General features: G+C 41.8%; 1 protein-coding gene across 1 annotated transcript; it reads left to right on the forward strand.

The window, feature by feature from the left end:
* The first annotated feature begins 3,133 nt into the window (after window positions 1-3,133).
* On the forward strand, window positions 3,134-4,816 carry LOC142349151 (uncharacterized). The gene has a single exon (XM_075400565.1). The coding sequence runs from the start codon at window positions 3,134-3,136 to the stop codon at window positions 4,814-4,816; it is 1,683 nt and encodes a 560-aa protein (XP_075256680.1).
* Window positions 4,817-20,720: the final 15,904 nt, after the last annotated feature.

Here is a 20,720-nt window from a genome sequence, read left to right on the forward strand (position 1 = left end):
CAAAAAAGCAGATTGTGCACTATAACAGACTGAAACCGTTCAAAGCACGATCAGAAAATGATGATCAGCCTCTGCGTCGATCCACGCAAATTGCAGACAGACAACCAAATCAACGTTATGATGAGGACCATTTTCCAAGTACCGACGATGAAGATGATTCATTGCTGCAGCGTAATCGGAGGATCCACAGGCGAATTAGGGAGCCTGTATACGACATGTGGGACGATGATAATAATGGTGGGGACATACAAGATATTTCCGCTGAACCAACCCAAATTTTGGTCCCGATGCCAAAAATCAATGTTGATGGACAAGAACCAGCAGCTAACGAAATCGAGCCCGAGCAGGAAGCACTAATCGATGCAACTGCAGAGCAACCGGTGATTGCTGCAGACGAACCGAACAACATTGACGATGATGAACAGCGTCGATATCCGCGAAGAACACGACGACAAGTAGACAAATTCGGACTCTGAATCTTTTAAGTGTTGCATGATAAATTATTATGAATACAATATCAATGCAGAAAATACGAATGCGAATATGATACTATTTCTATATAGTGTAATCATTCTATAGAGGAAAATATTTCAAAGGCATGCAGTACTGTTATACAACTATGAGTACAAGTGGCTACACTTCGGATTGTGCAATGCGCCTGCAAGTTTCCAGCGCCTCGTGAATCAATTGTTCAAAGGAGTGCTGTATGATTTTGTGACCATCTTTCTTGATGATAACCTCATATACAGTCAGAACCCTGAAGAGCACCTCAAACATTTCGAAATTGTCATGGAGAAGGTATCCTCAGCTGGATTGAAACTGAAGCTCTCGAAATGCAAGCTGATTCAAAGAGCAGTGTCCTACATTGAACATCACATTGGAGCGGATGGAAAATAGCCAGATGAGGGGAAATTGCACAGCCTCTCGAAGTGGCCTGAACCCACTAATACAACGGATGTACGATCATTCCTTGGCTTCTGTAGCTACTACAGACGATTTGTAAAAGAGTTTGCGGGTATAGCGAAGCCCCTACAGATGGTCGTACCGACAGTGGTGGAGAGCGATTCAACAAAAGCGACATCGCCCCAAAGAGGAAGAGAAGTGGTCAAAGGCGCAAGTCTCTGTGCCATGGACCCTTTTTGGGAAGGGAGTGGCCCGGAAATAGCCGACCCGCGCACCTCCTTAAACAATTCGAAGGCCAAATATGTCGTCTACACGGCCGAGTGTTAGCTGGTGTGAGGCAGACCATCGTCTGGATCAAATGGCGCCTCACCGGAATCCATCCAAACCCGGGACCAAGATGTGAGAACATCAACACGTGGTGCGAGCGCATGCTGAAGAAGAGGCGTGACGAGAGACGGAAGACACGAAGGAGAGAGCGGCGCAAACAGAAATGGACTGACTTGTTTGCCAACCGACGTCTACTTCGGAAAAGCCAGCCCCACTTATCAGGGAAAGCGAAAAAGAGAGAGCGAATTCGATGGAGGAAGAAAATGGAACAGAAGTTCCCATCGACCAAAAGAGGCGTCGCGGTCGCTACCTGGAATGTCCGAAGATGTAAAATACAAGTGGACGGAAGAGGACGCATCCAACACATTCTGAAGACGATAGACGATAACAAGTGGGATGTTGTATTGCTGTCAGAAATATCGTCCCAAGAAAATGGAGTGTGGTGGTGCTCCGACGACACCGTTATGGTACACGGAAAAAAAGCAGCAGTCGTGCTGAAGCATCAATAGGCGGCAGCCTGGAAGGCGCAAGGGAGTCAGAAATGGCTTGCTGAAAGGGTTGCTATGGTCACAGTCAACAACATGAAGCTGATAGCAGTTTACCAGCCAGTCTCCCCCAACGAGGAAGGAATCGACGACTATAGGAAGACTTTAGAGACAGCTATCGCCTGCAAGAAAAAAGAAGAAATGTTGTTGATTGGCGGGGACCACAATGCCCAAATCGGTCGCCAGGATAATACGGGTCGAGAAGCAACGATAGGGAAATTCGGGCTTCCTCACTGCTCAACCGCCGGAGAAGAGATTGTAGAGTGGGCCCAACTCAACAACTTACGGATCGTGGACACTTTCTTCAAGAAGAGAAACAGAGGAACCTGGTGCCACCCCAGAACAGGAAAGTGGTACGAGCTGGATTACTTCTTAGCAAGAGATCACCAGAACCTGAAAGTCAAAGATACTAAGGCAGTGCCCGAAGACCGATGGTCCGATCACAGACCGAAAGTTCTGAAGCTTGAAATAGGAGTAACGACACAGAAGTACCAGATTGAGCGAAAGGAGAACATCAACTGGAAAAAGCTCAAGCAAGACTCTACTCGAGAAGCATACCAAGACCTCCTAGAGGACACCCTACCCGCAAAACCGACGTGGAAAGACGTGGCTACTAAGATGAAGAGAGCGGCAAAGGAGGTGTGCGGGGTGGAGGATAGAAAGAGCAAAACCAGTCAATGGATGCAAGGACATGAGGAAGCAGCTAGCGAGTTTAAGCGGAGCATCCAGGACCTGGCAGGAGAGAGGAAGGAGGCAACAGATGAGGAAAGACTTGACGTAATTGAAACCCTTAAGGAAGTACGCAGAGACTACAAAAGAAAACTCAAAGAATGGGAGTCGGAATGGTGGGACCAGCTCCTCACGAAGTGCGAAGAAGCGATGCAGCGGCAAGACATCGGAGAGATGTATAGCATCCTGAAGCAATTGGGTTTGAGAGATTACGCAGTTCCCAGCTCGGAAGCGACAACGATCTCAGCGGAAACCTTCAAGGAGCATTTCGAGCGAGTGCAGGAACAAAGGAACGAGAACAATCTGGGAGAGATGCTCCAGGCAAGGAAACTCATCAAAAAGTGCACTGCTATCTCCGACGAAGGACGGGAAAAAGCAAAAGCCCTCAGCGCAACACCCACAGAACAGGATGTATGGGACGCCTGGGAAAAGGTGAAAGAGAAAGCGCCGGGAGAAGATGAGGTCAGGATGATTTACCTGAGAGCAGCCCCTCCTGAGTTCCAGAAGAAGGTTGTGAAGATTATCCAGACTATGTTCGAGACGTTGTGAAGGTAGGCGTAATTGTCCCTCTTCACAAGAAAGGCCCGAAAAACAACCCGGACAACTTCCGAGGGGTTTGTCTGTTGTCCATGGTCAGCAGAATCCTCGCCAGGATAGTGACATCCAGAATAAGAGACTGGAGCGAAATATACGGGGCTCTTGATGATAACCAAGACGGTTTTCGGCAGAACAGGTCGACGGCTGACGCCGCGCAGATAGCTGTCCGGCTCCACGAGGACAATAGAAGACTGAAAGAAGGAGACAGAGACCGAGCGTGTCTGTTGGACCTGCGAAAAGCCTACCCCCGAGTCAGTCACCCGCTTTTGTGGAAAATTTTGGAAAGCTACGGATTCGAAGGAAGAATGTTGGCAAGAATCAAGGACCTTCACGAAAGTACTGCGTACAAAGTCAGGAGCAACAGAGAAGTCAGTTCGCAGTGGATTCCACAAAGAGGCCTCCGTGAGGGATGCCCGTCTTCGCCAATACTTTTCAATCTCTTCCACCAAGTGGTCATGCGAGCAGCGGAACTGGAGCGAGAAGATGATGGCCTGACAATAACCTACCTACCTGGTAGCGCATGTATCACTCAGAGACGAGACCAGAAGAACCAAGAAGCACAGTCTTTCCAAATCAAAAACGTCCTCTTTGCCGATGACACAACAATCCTCTGCCAGCCTACCTATATGGAGAACGCAGAGAACACAACCAAGAGAATCATGGGTCTCTTCGAAGAGAAGACGAACGAGGCTAAGGGAGAAGACATCATCCTTGGTGAGCCTAGTGCAGCAGAAACGAGATTCCTCGGAACTTGGATAGGTGAAATTGAAGACACAAACACCCGAGTCAAGAGAGGTATGGGTGCGTGGTCCAAAGTCAAACGGAGACTGAAGCATTCCCGATTGACAAAAAAAACACAAGCGCGTGTCATCGAGGCGGTTGTTGAGAGCGCCATGTTGTACAACTGCAACGTCAGAACCTGGTCTATCGGAGAAATAAACCGGCTTCAGAAGAAAGTAGACAAGTGTTACCGATATGTGTGGAGCGGGAAGACACAACCCCCACTAAAGGAAATGGAAAAGAAGAAGAAAAACATGTGGAACGTAAGAAAAGAGTTGATGATAAAATCAGTCAGAGCTAAGATTGAGCGCAGAAGCTTAGAACGACTGGGACATGTCATCCGCCTGCCAGAAGAAAGAAAGACAAGACGAATCGCTTTCGGTTGGCTGAGCAAGTTGGAAGAGACGCCCAAACCAAAAAAGAAATATCGTTGCACCCCCAGATACTGGATGAAACTCACCAGAGAAGCAGGGTGGGATCCATTGCATGTTGAAGACCAAGCCAGGGACAGGAAGTTATGGAAGCTAATGATCAAAGAGAGAGTCACTCACATTGAACAGTGGGAAGAATCAAAAGAAAATGGATACGTGGGCTCTCCGCTGAAAAGATCAGAAGAAGTTACCAGAGAAGAAGAAGCAACGGAATGTCCCCACTGCAAGAAGATCTGCAAATCCAGAGCCGGATTAGCCAATCACATCAAAAAGATGCACCGAGGATCCAGAGTTGTGCATAAATGTGTTCGATGTGCGGCCGAATTCAATCAGAAAGCAAGTCTGAAAAATCACCAAAAGAAATGCCAAGGAACGACAAGCCCAACCAAATATGTCCCGAAGACAAAGACGTGCCCGATATGCCAAGAACAGAAGTCAGCCACAAACATAGCCAGACACATCGCGAGCTGTACCAGACGACATAGGGGGACCCCAACGGGGTGATTACCCGAGACCAGACCAGACCAGACCAGACCAATCGGAGGATCCACAGGCGAATTAGGGAGCCTGTATACGACATGTGGGACGATGATAATAATGGTGGGGACATACAAGATATTTCCGCTGAACCACCCCAAATTTTGGTCCCGATGCCAAAAATCAATGTTGATGGACAAGAACCAGCAGCTAACGAAATCGAGCCAGAGCAGGAAGCACTAATCGATGCAACTGCAGAGCAACCGGTGATTGCTGCAGACGAACCGAACAACATTGACGATGATGAACAGCGTCGATATCCGCGAAGAACACGACGACAAGTAGACAAATTCGGACTCTGAATCTTTTAAGTGTTGCATGATAAATTATTATGAATACAATATCAATGCAGAAAATACGAATGCGAATATGATACTATTTCTATATAGTGTAATCATTCTATAGAGGAAAATGTTTCAAAGGCATGCAGTACTGTTATACAACTATGAGTACAAGTGGCTACACTTCGGATTGTGCAATGCGCCTGCAAGTTTCCAGCGCCTCGTGAATCAATTGTTCAAAGGAGTGCTGTATGATTTTGTGACCATCTTTCTTGATGATAACCTCATATACAGTCAGAACCCTGAAGAGCACCTCAAACATTTCGAAATTGTCATGGAGAAGGTATCCTCAGCTGGATTGAAACTGAAGCTCTCGAAATGCAAGCTGATTCAAAGAGCAGTGTCCTACATTGAACATCACATTGGAGCGGATGGAAAATAGCCAGATGAGGGGAAATTGCACAGCCTCTCGAAGTGGCCTGAACCCACTAATACAACGGATGTACGATCATTCCTTGGCTTCTGTAGCTACTACAGACGATTTGTAAAAGAGTTTGCGGGTATAGCGAAGCCCCTACACGAATTTACTAAAAAGCACCAGCGATTCTATTGGAACAAAAATTGTCAGCGCTCCTTTGAAGACCTCAAGAATAAACTCATCTGAGCACCAATTTTGAGCCGTCCAAATTTTGTTTTGGACCGACCTTTTGTTTTGGACACTGACGCTAGTAACAACAGCAATGACGCTGTTCTGTAGAAACTCGACAGCAATACGAAAAATCCACTACTTTTCATTAGTTGCTTGCTGACGCGAACAGAAGTAAACTACAGTACAACGAAGAGGGAAGCATTGGCAGTTGTTCAAGCAGTAAAGTGGTTCCGATCCTATTTGCTGGTTATTCGCTTCAAACTTCCGACAGACCACGCAAGTTTACAACGGCTCTTTTGTCAGAATGCTGACGGAATTCCATACAGAATGACCGAGGTGTTGCAAGAGTTTTCGACCTCCAAGTAGTTCACCGGCCTGGTGAGAAACATGGCAATGTAGACGCACTTTCTCGGCAAACAACAGAGGAACCTGAGTGGCAGGAGGGCGAGGAAAAGGCAGCAACTGGATCTTGTCCGGAACCCATGAACTTGGAGACGGCAATTGCGAGGTTTTTTTTCAATAAAGAAAACGTGGCCTCAATGGAATTCAAAGCTAGCAGTGTTGAAGGCGGTGCTAAACAAAGAAAAGACACGGCTATTGCTACGATTCTGCAAAAAGCTACGATACCACTGAATGACAGACAATACAACTGTAGTACTTTTGGAGTAAACCCAATGACGAGGGAACAGACTCAGAAGTTGGGACCTGAAGTCCTTGGGTTTTGGTATAATTGGGAGCAATTCACGATGAAAGATTGTATACTCATACGAAAGTGGTATACCCCTGGCAAAGACGGTTACCAAGAACTTAGGTGTACTCGTGAGACCCTAGGCGCAGTACAACAAGGACAGAAGGACAAGTTTTTCAAAAGAACGTACGGAAAACCATATCAGAAAGACGACCAGGTGTGGCTCTTTTCGCCTCAATTGGCAAAGTCAAAGAAGTTCTACCCACCTGGGACTGACCCATATACCGTTTTACGAAAAATTAATGAGGTTAATTACGAAATTTGTTCCGAGAAGAACAAAAAGAAGAATCAGATTGTGCACTATAACAGACTAAAACCGTTCAAACCACGATCGGAAAATGATCATCAGCCTCTGCGTTCATCCACGTAAATTGCAGAAAGACAACCAAATCAACGTTATGACACGGACCATTTGCCAAGTAGCGACGATGAAGATGATGCATTGCTGCAGCGTAATCCGAGGATCCACAGGCGAATTAGGGAGCCTGTATACGACATGTGGGACGATGATAACAATGGTGGGGAAATACAAGATATTTCCGCTGAGCTACCCCAAATTTTGGCCCCGAAACCAGAAATCAATGTTGATGAACAAGAACCAGCAGCTAACAAAATCGAGTCAGAGCAGGAAGCACTAATCGATGCAATTGCAGAGGAACCGGTGATTGTTGGAGACGAACCGAACAACATTGACGATGATGAACAGCGTCGATATCCGAGAAGAACACGACGACCAGTAGACAAAATTGGACTCTGAATCTTTTAACTGTTTCATGATAAATTATTATGAATACAATATCAATGCAGAAATTACGAATGCGATTTTGATACTATTTTTATATAGTGTAATCATTCTATAGTGGAAAATGTTTTAAAGGCATGAAGTACTGTTATACAATGAGCTAGGTCAAAGTAACCAACCAATCAGACACAGTACCAATCCTATTGGTTAGTTGTCAACTTGCATAATATAAATAGCAGACCTTTTTTCAGAATGATTTTCGCGGGTTACTTTGTCTTGGCTTTACCTCTTATCCCGCTTGATAAAACTTTGTGAGTGCTAAAAATGCTGCGAAATCTTCTCATATACTGGCTAATTCTCTTCAAATCTGGTGACTTCATTCAGGACGATTGGCTAGAAGCATGAGTGGTGTTCATCCCAGATACGACGGTGTTTGTGGCCTCTTCTTTCAAGACGATGAGAGTGTTTGTACCTTTCCCAGAACTCCCACGAATTGACGTTGAACAACTACAACTCGCAAGACACGTACTCGCGCAGGATGTGACCCAGCAATGGGACGGAAATTACAAAGGACGCATTTGCTCTTCCACGGTTGTTACGGAGAGTTACGAAAACTTGACTGCTAGTGCCGTTGTTGAACTCGAAAACGAATATCAACAACTTCAACAAGATTATCAGCTGTTCGAGGACCGGATGTCATTGTTTAGCAACCATTCGAATGTGGTACATGATGAGACAAGGCAAAGGATACAAGTGAAGGTGCTAGTGGCGACAGGAGCGGCACTCATCCTGGGTCCCAAGCTCTAGGCAGTAGTCTGTAAACTCTTCCCTATATTCGGTTTTTGCAAATCAAAGGAAGCAAGGCACATAGAGAAACTGCATGAAGAAAACCATAGAAACAACTGGAACGTGGACTGGCTAAACACTCAAACGGGAGGTGCAGTCAAAATTCTGAGTGCTGAGGAGCTCGCTACGCGCACTCGTGTCGAGACCATCAGGAACAATACCGACCAAAACTTGGACTTGCTTGTCACCCAAATCAATGAGATGGGGAAAGAATGGGAGCGCATGCGCGGTTGGGGATGCAAGATAACCCAAGCGTATCGAGATATTCTGAAAGTCAACTTGCAGATTGAGAATCTGCTAAGAATTATATCCGAACTACAAGGGTAAGTTCTCTTTGCACGTGCCAGTGTGATCAACCTGGGATATGCGCTTAGCGATGCCTTAATTTCTCTAAGCAAATGACTTTTACCGGCCAGCTTGCTACCGCCACCACAAATTAGGGACATCGTGTCAAAGATGGAATAAACGGGATGGTTCCCCGCAATCAGCAAGAGCGAGATGTCTGCATATTACGAATTCGAACTAGTAAAAAGCGACGAAACAACTTCATATTGACCTCGAAATTCCATTTCATCAAACCTACGCAAAATACCAAGTCTATCGGACTGTGGCGATTCCACAACCACTGAACAGCGGAAAGACGGCAACGGTTTATCATTTTCAGAAAGAGTACTTCGTGATCTCCCCACAGCAGCAATTCTTTGGGGAATTCAATAGATCTGAATTAGTCAAATGCCATGGCACTGAACGTGTTCGTTTCTGCCAAAAACTGCTTGCTCTAACACGATCAGCGAAGAGCTCTTGTCTTAGCAGCCTGTTTTTTGACCAAAAGACTGACGAGATGAAATTTTGGTCCACCGAAAATAATCCCATTGCCGGCAAAATCATCAGCCCAATGTCTAAAGCACTTTTATTTTTTTTCTTCAGTCGGAACACAACAATTAACATCTTCTTAACGTAACAATTAACACACGAGCAGGCCAAATACCTGGCTGTAGAGTTTGTTTGTTGCAACCACCCTGCAATGGTGGTCATCTAGAACTCAATAGTGGTGGTCTAATTCTTCATCCGGAACCCGAGGTGTGCACTTGACACCGGAACGATAACAAAAATTCAACTACCTGGGATCCTACAGTAAATGTTTGATCATGTGGAAAAACAGTTCACATTGGCACCAGCCCCCGAAAAAGATCTTATGAAATTGGAGATTTTCAAAGCCGTCAAATTGACACCAAACCATCTACCAGACGAAAATATTGATGCCGAGAAACTTCTTTAATTGGCAGAACCATTCATACAGCATCAACAAATGCAACGTGAGGACTACAGCGAGAAGCTTATGCAACAAGGGATAGTTCCCTTCAACAGTTTTATTTTCTTCGCTATTCTGTTGGCAGTTGGTTTGGGAGTTGCTTGTGGTCACTGGAAGCTGCTGGGAAGACTTCGGCGATTTCTTGCAAATAAACCTAAACTAGAGTCACCAGCAGTAGAAAGAGTCACATTCAGCAAAAGCAATGAGAAGGAAGAACCTGTAGTTGAACTGCCTGCAGGGAAGCTAAATGTCTACCCAAATTTCTAAATTTTTACAGTTGTTTTATTCATATTTGCCTGATTACTGCAATTCAGGAAAAAAACAACACTAGATGATGGTTATGTAGGATTGAATAATGGACACAATTTAGGACTAAATAATTGTTGCATAGCCTCAAATGCTTTTAGCAAAAGAAATATACCCGAGTCAAGCGCTATTCGGTTGACTAAGGGAAGAAAGAAAATAATGTAATTTCAGTCCAGTAGTTTTTAATTAACATGTAAGCGGCGGTAATAAGTCGAGTCTAATAACTACGTACACTACAAATGAAAGTTTAGCGTAACATTCCCGTAAAATTTAAAGGTCATGCCCCCTCTCGTAACCTTACCCCCACTGGTAGTCCCAGGCTTAGTCCCGCTGCTGGCACTCCTCCTACTCGTGGTAGTCGAGGTCGTCTTCGACCTCCGTCTAGGCGACCTCGATCGCAATCTGACCCTCTCGATGGCTTGCGGCCGCTGGACAGTGGGACCGTAAACTGTGTGATCCGACGGTTTCGCTCTGCTGAGGAGGCGGCAGTCTCCACTATGGTCGTTGATGGGGCTGTCGTCGCGCTGTTCACAGGGGTTTCCCAGGCCTCGGAGCTGGAACTGGATGATGATAAGTTTGGGCTTTTCGAGCTGCCATTTTTTCAGCATTAAACAAGGTCTGGTTTATAAGAGTGTTGATTAATGCTTGCTGGATTGGAGTGGACTAAAAGTGGGAAAGTTAACAAGGAAGCGTGGCTAGGGTGGTTGATTAAACCGTAAAACAAATTATATTACCCTTTTTAGTGAAGAACCAATTTCATACCCCTCATTTAGTAAAAACACATATGTGCAATTTAATAAAAAGTAATTTACTTGAAATATGGGTATGTGATTCTGATAGAAATTTGTATGCATGAACAAAATAGGAAAGGATGCCGAGGAGAGGACCGGTAATGTCAGGTTCATGCTCCATGCAGTACGTATTACCAAAAGAAAAGAAGCAGAGTTCTGACGTCAATGCTTTTGATTGGCTAAACTTAAGGCATATGGAAAAGTAGGATAAAAGGGGGACACTGAAAAATTCAAAATCAGTTGTTTTGGACTTTTTGGAGCTTCAAAAACGGAGTTGGTCTTCTCTCCAGCTACCCTCTCCAGAAGACTTCAATTCAATCTTCTAGCTGCAACTCTCCTCTTCTTCCTAGTCCAGTAGCCAACAGCAGAAGTGAGGTTGCCCCCTTGCAGAGGAGAAACACAGGAACCCGGGAGAAGACCAGAAGAGCGCTAGGCTCAGCAGAAGGAGGCTCGTGATCCCGAGCACGTGTTTGGGCACGCAATAAGCAGTCTTACATTCTTCTACTCCGTAGCCAGACTCATTACACTTTTGCCAATTAAATCGCAGGCTCAGATTTGAAGCCGATTGTTGCTGGTCGCCTTTATAGAACACCATAAAACCTAAACTGTTAGACCTCATAAAACATGGAAAGATCGGGAGCTTAAACTTGGTGGTATAGCGTTTTCGAATTAAGCATAGATCAGTTTTCTGGTATCGACTATTGGGAGGTTAGATCCCCAGTATAAGCCGCTTATAATCGATTATATGTGCCTTTTTTGTGTCATTTTTTTAGCAATAGACATAACTTCTGAATGATCACTATTTATGTCAACCAAAAAACTGTAAATCAACCGTGAAAAGGTCACTCAAAGATCAAGCGAAAAAAATTTAGTGACTAATAACTTGCGAATTAGACCGAAATGAAAGAATTAGCCAAATAATATTTCCACTGAAGTCCTTAACAGTAATAATTTTGGATTGAGAAGACAATTAGCAAATTATGACTAACCCGTACAGTTTTGTAAGTTATGCTATTTGAAATGTATCCGAGGTAATTGAAAAAATCCGAAACATGAGATTTTAGGCTAAGTGAATCAGTTTTTTTGGCAAATAAGTATTTTTACTATAAGTTTTGACATCTACTTTTGCGGCGTAATGGTCTATGATAGTCTGAATAGGTCCAATTTGGTGCCTGCTATTTATGTAAAACGAAGTGGTTGACGACCTTATGGCTAATACAGACAAAAATTTCTTTGTTTTCACAAGTCACTCGCGTCGCAGGTAATTGAGGACATGAGCAATGATTGTTCGGTTATCTTGCTTTGATTATGTCAATAACATTTCTTGATTATGCTTGACGTAACAATGATGAAAGTTGTAAAAACGTTTATCATCCTTCAATGACCAAAAGGTCACATGCCAGGAGGCGAAATAGAACATGTTTCAAGGCTTCAAGTTTGATTTTTTGTTTTGGACACAAATTTAAAATGAACGAAAATAAGGGAAACATCATTTAACTAATTAAAATTTATCCCGTTAACTAATTCTGGGAAAATTTAAATCTCACGTGACGTTCTGGCCTTTGACTAAAGCAATCTGTAAATAGCGATGAATTTGTAGATTTTTGTTATTTTTGTTTGCGCGTTTCAGTTGTGCTTATTAAACATACCTTACCTCTATCTTAGTAACCCTGGTCAATCAAAGAAAGGGAGGAAAAGCCAAGCACTCAATCGGATTAATTCATAATTGTTCTGCAATACTTTCTTTTTCACGAATAACTTTTGCCTAATTGATCTTTGCAGCAGAAAATTGAATATATCTTCAAATTTGAAATCCATATTTTCTCTCAATCGTCTAATATCCTCAGAAATATTTAAGATCACAGCAGGGCCTAATCTGCAGACTGAAGCAGGTCACTCGCTGCTCATATGCAGCTTCTAATTTTATTCTGATCAGTGCACCAGACATAACTGTCGCTGTACAGTGCACTGTACAGCGACATTTATGTCTGGTAAGAACTACTGATCAGATTAAAATTATTGACGTGGACAGAATTTTCTCTAATCACTGAACGATTCGAGTGTTTACATGCCAGAGGGTTTCCAAAATAATCTCTTCTTAATCTGAAATATTTTTAAAAGACATTTCAAATTTTTTAAGCTCTTTTGCGTAATTTTTTAGAAAAACATTGACCAGGGTGTTTAAAAAAACATGAAGTAACCAATCGTTTTCTAAATATCAATTGATTTTAATCCAACAGCTCGAAGAGTCTCAATTTAATGTGATCTAGTCCAGCTATTTGGGTTATTGCCGTATTTATGTTGATTGTCAGTTTGGTTGTTTCGTTGTCTATATAGTGTTTTAATTTAGAGATCTAAATTAATGATATTGAATACTTAATCAGAACAAGTTATGTTGATGATTGTTGCATTATGTGCTGCTTTTGATGGTCAATTTAGATTTAGATTTCACTAATATTTTTTGAAAAGATTTTCAACCTTATCAGTTCAGCCGAAAACGATGCAGAAATTGGAGTGTATATTCAAAAGACGTATCGTGCAATTTGCAAAGCTTTAGAGCAGGCCAACTGGAAGACAATTGCCTGCACTGCTGATTTTTTGTAAAACCCTCTCTAACAGTACCAATTTTATTATTATTTGCGCATATTGTTGTCACAAGCGTCCACTTTGACTTGAAAAATATCCATGTCTATGTCCATCTCTTGATCTGTGCGATGCATTCTAGAAGCAACGTGTGGGTTATGACGTAGGTATAACTGACCGGTTTTGTTGTCATCAATTTGAATCAAAGTTTCGATATTGTCCATTTGAAACGTCCTCCTGTACAAACGCACTCATAAAAAACATTTAGATCGACTTCTGCGAGACTAGCCCTACTCAAATTGGGACGCTATGATCTTGCGAGAATCTTGCAAGGCTCTTGTATGATTATGCATCATCTTGTAAGGGCTCTTACAAGACTCTTAACGTTAATTTTGCAAAACTCTTAGCAGATAACCGTTATTCTTATAAGATTTTTACCAGATAACCGTCGACTTTGTAAGACTCTTGCCAGGCATCAGTGGCTCCAGACAGGTTCCAGACAGAAAACCAACGCTCTTACAGGACCAATATGGCTATAAATATCTTTCTAAAACGTAAAAAATGACCCCAAATATACTTAAAACGCCCAGGAAGGTTTTAGTGAGAGAATTGATGGCACCGGGTTGAATTGATCCTTATCATACCCAAAAGATCAAAAATTTAGAGCTTTTTCTTGCGAGTTTTCAAGAAGTCATATTCTTCTTTTTTTGGTTAGGGTAACAGTGAAAATTTTCCTCACGGTGAACTTGCATCTTGTAATTTGCGTTATTAGTAACTTTAGATGAACGAACAAAAAATATTTGTTTGATCGGTTGAAAAACGGGTGTGACTTTTATTGTGTTTCATGATTTTTGCATTGATAGTTTTCTTTCTGTTGTGTTTTCCAGTGAAAAATGCTCATGTTTTGAGTTTTCTAATAAAAAGCGCGATAAATGTCTTACCAGATAACCGTCGTAATCTTGCATCTTAGCAGAAAACCGTTATTTGCAAGAATCTTACAAGATCTTTGCAGATAACCGTTTCTAGCAAGAAATTTACAAGAGCCGAGCAGATAACCGTCCCAGTTTGTCTTGGGAGTCTGTAAGAACTGAAAGCGACACAAATATTTACGGGCATTTTATTGGAACACAAATGAAATTACGGACGTTTGCTCGACCCTTAAATTTCACGCTGGATCCAATTATATTATGCTCAATTTAAGTATTGACAAATTCATTTACCGTACACAGGATATATAGCGGGTCATTATAGCGTTTTTAACGCATTTTTTTTAAAAAAAGGAAATGTGTTATATTGGATGAATCTAACTTTTATTTAAAAGATTCAAAACCAATAAAATTGGCACACTTAATTGCTCTTGATTCAACTATTGGAAAAAGTATTGCTAGTAACCAGTCCAATTCAGCTGAAATAAGGCCTAGGTGAAGAACCACAATCGCTAAATTTCTTAACACTCAAACATTTGAGAACTGTAGCAAAATGAAATGTTGGAATTTTATAAACGTTGTTCGTTTTCAACATATATACTACGTTTTTAATTTGGGAAATGAGATCACACCGAATATAAAAGCGAAAATTTTTATTTTGTTTTTACAAATCACTCAATTTCAACTTGAAACAGTCAATGCAAAAAGTGGCTTTCCAACAACTCACATATATTGAATAAAAATTAATTTTTTTCAATAAGTGCTTCGAATAAAATTGTACCTAGTTCTAAATTTTTGAAAAATTGATCCCTGAAACCGTATGATTCAAGGCACACTTTAACCGACTCGTAGAAGTTTTAAAATTTTTCATATGCTAATTTTCTATATAGAGCTATATAATAAATAAAATCAAGATTTGTTCCAATAAAACTTTACTCCAATTCCGCATGTGCATTTGCGCGATTGTTTTTCACATTTCAGTGTCATTAATTATTCATTATATGTATATCCATTAAATATTTCATCATTTTGAGCTCATGGAAGTCTAAAACTGGTAACCATAAATTAAAAAAAACAACTCATTTCTATAAAAGTTTCGTCAAACAAATAACGAACATGTGATGAAAAAAATGAGTTTTTATTGGAAAATTTGGGAACATGGAATTTTTGTGAAATTATAACTGAAAAAAAAATATTAATTAAACCTTATGTTACTGCTATTTGGTTTTCTAGAAAATGTCAAAGTAAATCTTGTGGGACAAAATAAAGAAGTAAGTAATGTACAGATCACAACACGCAACAACTGATAGTGAAATCTAATCTGTTACCATAAAAATTTTTTGCATCAGGAACAAAGGCTCCTTCTCTGTACCTTCCATGAATATATTTGAAACAACACATTCGATTAACTTGATTTTCTCCTCATTGAAAATGCAATCAAACTTCAAGAATCCGTCAGTTCAGAAAATTCTTAATCGTTTTTGGTATAATTGACGACATCTCTGATTAACTTGTGATATTTGACAATTTTCGGCCATATCCTGAGATCTTTAGAATTGTTGAAAGAAGATGGGGAGGGGGTCATAACTGATTCATTAACCAAAGCACATGTATTTGTTTCACAGAATCACTACTAATCAAGAGTTACTAACTACTAACCTGAGTTGTAAACTGTCTGTGTAATCATTTTCAAAACACATTTGAGAGATTGACATAGGGCAAAATTGGTTAGTGATGATACTTAACTAAAATTAGATTGGTCGATTAAAATATATTCAAATAAAGATCAAACAATTTCTATAAAAGTTTAAAACATGCGAACAAAAAAAATCATGAAACAAAAATGATTGGCTAAACGTAATTTGGTCACTTGAGAACTACAAGCTACAGAAAAAAGAAATGGGGGACACAAAAGTTTTAAAAAAAATTATGAATGGTGATAACAGATGTCAAATAAGGCAGACCCGAGGTGGGCTCCTTTTACAGCCTTAAGATGTCAAGAGCTAGAGCTACTTATTTCTACGCGCGAAGTAGGCTTACCTATATCTCTCAGACTAACTGACTCGGTAAAACACTGAAGGTATATTTCAAATATAACGGTGAATATAAAGAGTAACACCGCAGTCAACCGAGATACGCACATCGTGCAATTACGCTAATAGACAGAATATAGTTAGTGGAGTTCTCTCTATATAAAAGAGAATAGTGTCCTCTCAAATCCGGGGTTAAGATTTTCAAATCCGAACTTGTGAACTGTAGCAGAAATACGCTGGATGTGTCATCCTCGTTGAATAGCGGAGTGAAGAGTTGTGCTCTCTCTGAAGTGGAGTTGTGACTTTTGCCATCGTGTGGAGTCCTTGTCAGTGAAGTAGTGACTAATGTCATCAGTGAGGGTTTTGTCTGCTGTAGAACCAGTGAAGGTGCCAGTTACAGGGTGTGCTTACCAGTAACGCCAGTCCTGTTTAGAGTACCCAACTACTCTCACTGTCATGTAGTGAGGATTTGTTCCCAGTTGGAGGATCGTTTGTAGTCTGCAGTCTCTGTCTGGTTTGTACAAGGAGATTTCGGTTTATCTCCGTCTTGTACAAAATTTGACCCAATCAGATTTACCAGCTTACCTTATGGTGGAAATTAATCTTCTAGCTACTGTGGGAGCTACTTTCCCAACTAAATTTATTGGCTAAGTTTAATATTTGCTAAGTAAGCGCCGACCGGGAGGAAGAAGAAAAGAACTGATCCTAATCTTCAATTGTGGCAAAGAAGAGAAGATAAAGTTGCAACAAGGACAGGAGAAAGATAAAAAGTGAAATAGAAAGAATAGTAAAGAGAAATAAAAGTGCATGAGTTTTCAGAACAGTGACTCTGTAAGTTTCGAGGGACTGTGGCCCCGATGTTGTAGTACTGTGGCCTACGTCCGATATTCGATTTCTAAGTCAGGGGGCCGTTTTACAGAGTTCCTGAAGAATTCTGAGAATTCCTGATTTCCAACTTGTCCGTCATCAAATCCCTGTAGAGATACTTGATCGGGACGAGTATTGGACGGTTGGTCTTCGCATAGAGTGACAAAACAGGAAGTAATTTTTGATTGGGTCGAAGTTTCGGAGAGTGCCTTCGGAATATGTTGACTGAATAAAAAACTATAATTCATGTAGTAGTGTAAAGTGAGTTTTGTGTTCGCGTACTGAAGACACGAGTTCATGTGAATGAGGAGGTTTGTCTTGTGGAAGTGGTGCTGAACGAATAAATAGTTGTGGATAGTGTGCAACAGTTTCATTCAGTTGACCGCTTGTGTTTGGTTTTTTTACATCGAACTGTGTGGGATGCAAAAAACCAAACTGGACATAGAAGGGGTAGTATTTCTGATAAATACGGTAGGGAGCGACATTGCGGGTGAAGAACGTGTTCGAATAGTCGTTCTGGCGGTCCGCATGGGCGAACAAGTACTTGGACTGATGCCAAAAAAGTTCCTTGAAGAGTGGGTTTATAGGGAAGTGGAGACACTCTAGTGAGAGGTCTCTATTCCGACCCTCTTGGACATACTCATTCTCCAATTGTCCAAGGGAGCAGGAACTAGCTCTGGGCTTCGGTCGATCATAGGGGATGGCTGTGGGAAGGTTGGTTGTGGTCGGAGAGATGGAATGGTTGGGCTATACCGAGGTGGGCTCCTTTTACAGCCTTAAGATGTCAAGAGCTAGAGCTACTTATTTCTACGCGCGAAGTAGGCTTACCTATATCTCTCAGACTAACTGACTCGGTAAAACACTGAAGGTATATTTCAAATATAACGGTGAATATAAAGAGTAACACCGCAGTCAACCGAGATACGCACATCGTGCAATTACGCTAATAGACAGAATATAGTTAGTGGAGTTCTCTCTATATAAAAGAGAATAGTGTCCTCTCAAATCCGGGGTTAAGATTTTCAAATCCGAACTTGTGAACTGTAGCAGAAATACGCTGGATGTGTCATCCTCGTTGAATAGCGGAGTGAAGAGTTGTGCTCTCTCTGAAGTGGAGTTGTGACTTTTGCCATCGTGTGGAGTCCTTGTCAGTGAAGTAGTGACTAATGTCATCAGTGAGGGTTTTGTCTGCTGTAGAACCAGTGAAGGTGCCAGTTACAGGGTGTGCTTACCAGTAACGCCAGTCCTGTTTAGAGTACCCAACTACTCTCACTGTCATGTAGTGAGGATTTGTTCCCAGTTGGAGGATCGTTTGTAGTCTGCAGTCTCTGTCTGGTTTGTACAAGGAGATTTCGGTTTATCTCCGTCTTGTACAAAATTTGACCCAATCAGATTTACCAGCTTACCTTATGGTGGAAATTAATCTTCTAGCTACTGTGGGAGCTACTTTCCCAACTAAATTTATTGGCTAAGTTTAATATTTGCTAAGTAAGCGCCGACCGGGAGGAAGAAGAAAAGAACTGATCCTAATCTTCAATTGTGGCAAAGAAGAGAAGATAAAGTTGCAACAAGGACAGGAGAAAGATAAAAAGTGAAATAGAAAGAATAGTAAAGAGAAATAAAAGTGCATGAGTTTTCAGAACAGTGACTCTGTAAGTTTCGAGGGACTGTGGCCCCGATGTTGTAGTACTGTGGCCTACGTCCGATATTCGATTTCTAAGTCAGGGGGCCGTTTTACAGAGTTCCTGAAGAATTCTGAGAATTCCTGATTTCCAACTTGTCCGTCATCAAATCCCTGTAGAGATACTTGATCGGGACGAGTATTGGACGGTTGGTCTTCGCATAGAGTGACAAAACAGGAAGTAATTTTTGATTGGGTCGAAGTTTCGGAGAGTGCCTTCGGAATATGTTGACTGAATAAAAAACTATAATTCATGTAGTAGTGTAAAGTGAGTTTTGTGTTCGCGTACTGAAGACACGAGTTCATGTGAATGAGGAGGTTTGTCTTGTGGAAGTGGTGCTGAACGAATAAATAGTTGTGGATAGTGTGCAACAGTTTCATTCAGTTGACCGCTTGTGTTTGGTTTTTTTACATCGAACTGTGTGGGATGCAAAAAACCAAACTGGACATAGAAGGGGTAGTATTTCTGATAAATACGGTAGGGAGCGACATTGCGGGTGAAGAACGTGTTCGAATAGTCGTTCTGGCGGTCCGCATGGGCGAACAAGTACTTGGACTGATGCCAAAAAAGTTCCTTGAAGAGTGGGTTTATAGGGAAGTGGAGACACTCTAGTGAGAGGTCTCTATTCCGACCCTCTTGGACATACTCATTCTCCAATTGTCCAAGGGAGCAGGAACTAGCTCTGGGCTTCGGTCGATCATAGGGGATGGCTGTGGGAAGGTTGGTTGTGGTCGGAGAGATGGAATGGTTGGGCTATACCGAGGTGGGCTCCTTTTACAGCCTTAAGATGTCAAGAGCTAGAGCTACTTATTTCTACGCGCGAAGTAGGCTTACCTATATCTCTCAGACTAACTGACTCGGTAAAACACTGAAGGTATATTTCAAATATAACGGTGAATATAAAGAGTAACACCGCAGTCAACCGAGATACGCACATCGTGCAATTACGCTAATAGACAGAATATAGTTAGTGGAGTTCTCTCTATATAAAAGAGAATAGTGTCCTCTCAAATCCGGGGTTAAGATTTTCAAATCCGAACTTGTGAACTGTAGCAGAAATACGCTGGATGTGTCATCCTCGTTGAATAGCGGAGTGAAGAGTTGTGCTCTCTCTGAAGTGGAGTTGTGACTTTTGCCATCGTGTGGAGTCCTTGTCAGTGAAGTAGTGACTAATGTCATCAGTGAGGGTTTTGTCTGCTGTAGAACCAGTGAAGGTGCCAGTTACAGGGTGTGCTTACCAGTAACGCCAGTCCTGTTTAGAGTACCCAACTACTCTCACTGTCATGTAGTGAGGATTTGTTCCCAGTTGGAGGATCGTTTGTAGTCTGCAGTCTCTGTCTGGTTTGTACAAGGAGATTTCGGTTTATCTCCGTCTTGTACAAAATTTGACCCAATCAGATTTACCAGCTTACCTTATGGTGGAAATTAATCTTCTAGCTACTGTGGGAGCTACTTTCCCAACTAAATTTATTGGCTAAGTTTAATATTTGCTAAGTAAGCGCCGACCGGGAGGAAGAAGAAAAGAACTGATCCTAATCTTCAATTGTGGCAAAGAAGAGAAGATAAAGTTGCAACAAGGACAGGAGAAAGATAAAAAGTGAAATAGAAAGAATAGTAAAGAGAAATAAAAGTGCATGAGTTTTCAGAACAGTGACTCTGTAAGTTTCGAGGGACTGTGGCCCCGATGTTGTAGTACTGTGGCCTACGTCCGATATTCGATTTCTAAGTCAGGGGGCCGTTTTACAGAGTTCCTGAAGAATTCTGAGAATTCCTGATTTCCAACTTGTCCGTCATCAAATCCCTGTAGAGATACTTGATCGGGACGAGTATTGGACGGTTGGTCTTCGCATAGAGTGACAAAACAGGAAGTAATTTTTGATTGGGTCGAAGTTTCGGAGAGTGCCTTCGGAATATGTTGACTGAATAAAAAACTATAATTCATGTAGTAGTGTAAAGTGAGTTTTGTGTTCGCGTACTGAAGACACGAGTTCATGTGAATGAGGAGGTTTGTCTTGTGGAAGTGGTGCTGAACGAATAAATAGTTGTGGATAGTGTGCAACAGTTTCATTCAGTTGACCGCTTGTGTTTGGTTTTTTTACATCGAA

The sequence above is a fragment of the Convolutriloba macropyga genome, chromosome 11, assembly GCF_964194025.1.
Source record: "Convolutriloba macropyga chromosome 11, txConMacr16.3, whole genome shotgun sequence".
Classification (NCBI taxonomy): Eukaryota; Metazoa; Xenacoelomorpha; order Acoela; family Convolutidae; genus Convolutriloba; species Convolutriloba macropyga.

Bases quoted from the DNA above. Each gene is read 5' to 3' on its own strand.
- LOC142349151 (XM_075400565.1), top strand. From the start codon at position 3,134: ATGGTCAGCAGAATCCTCGCCAGGATAGTGACATCCAGAATAAGAGAC.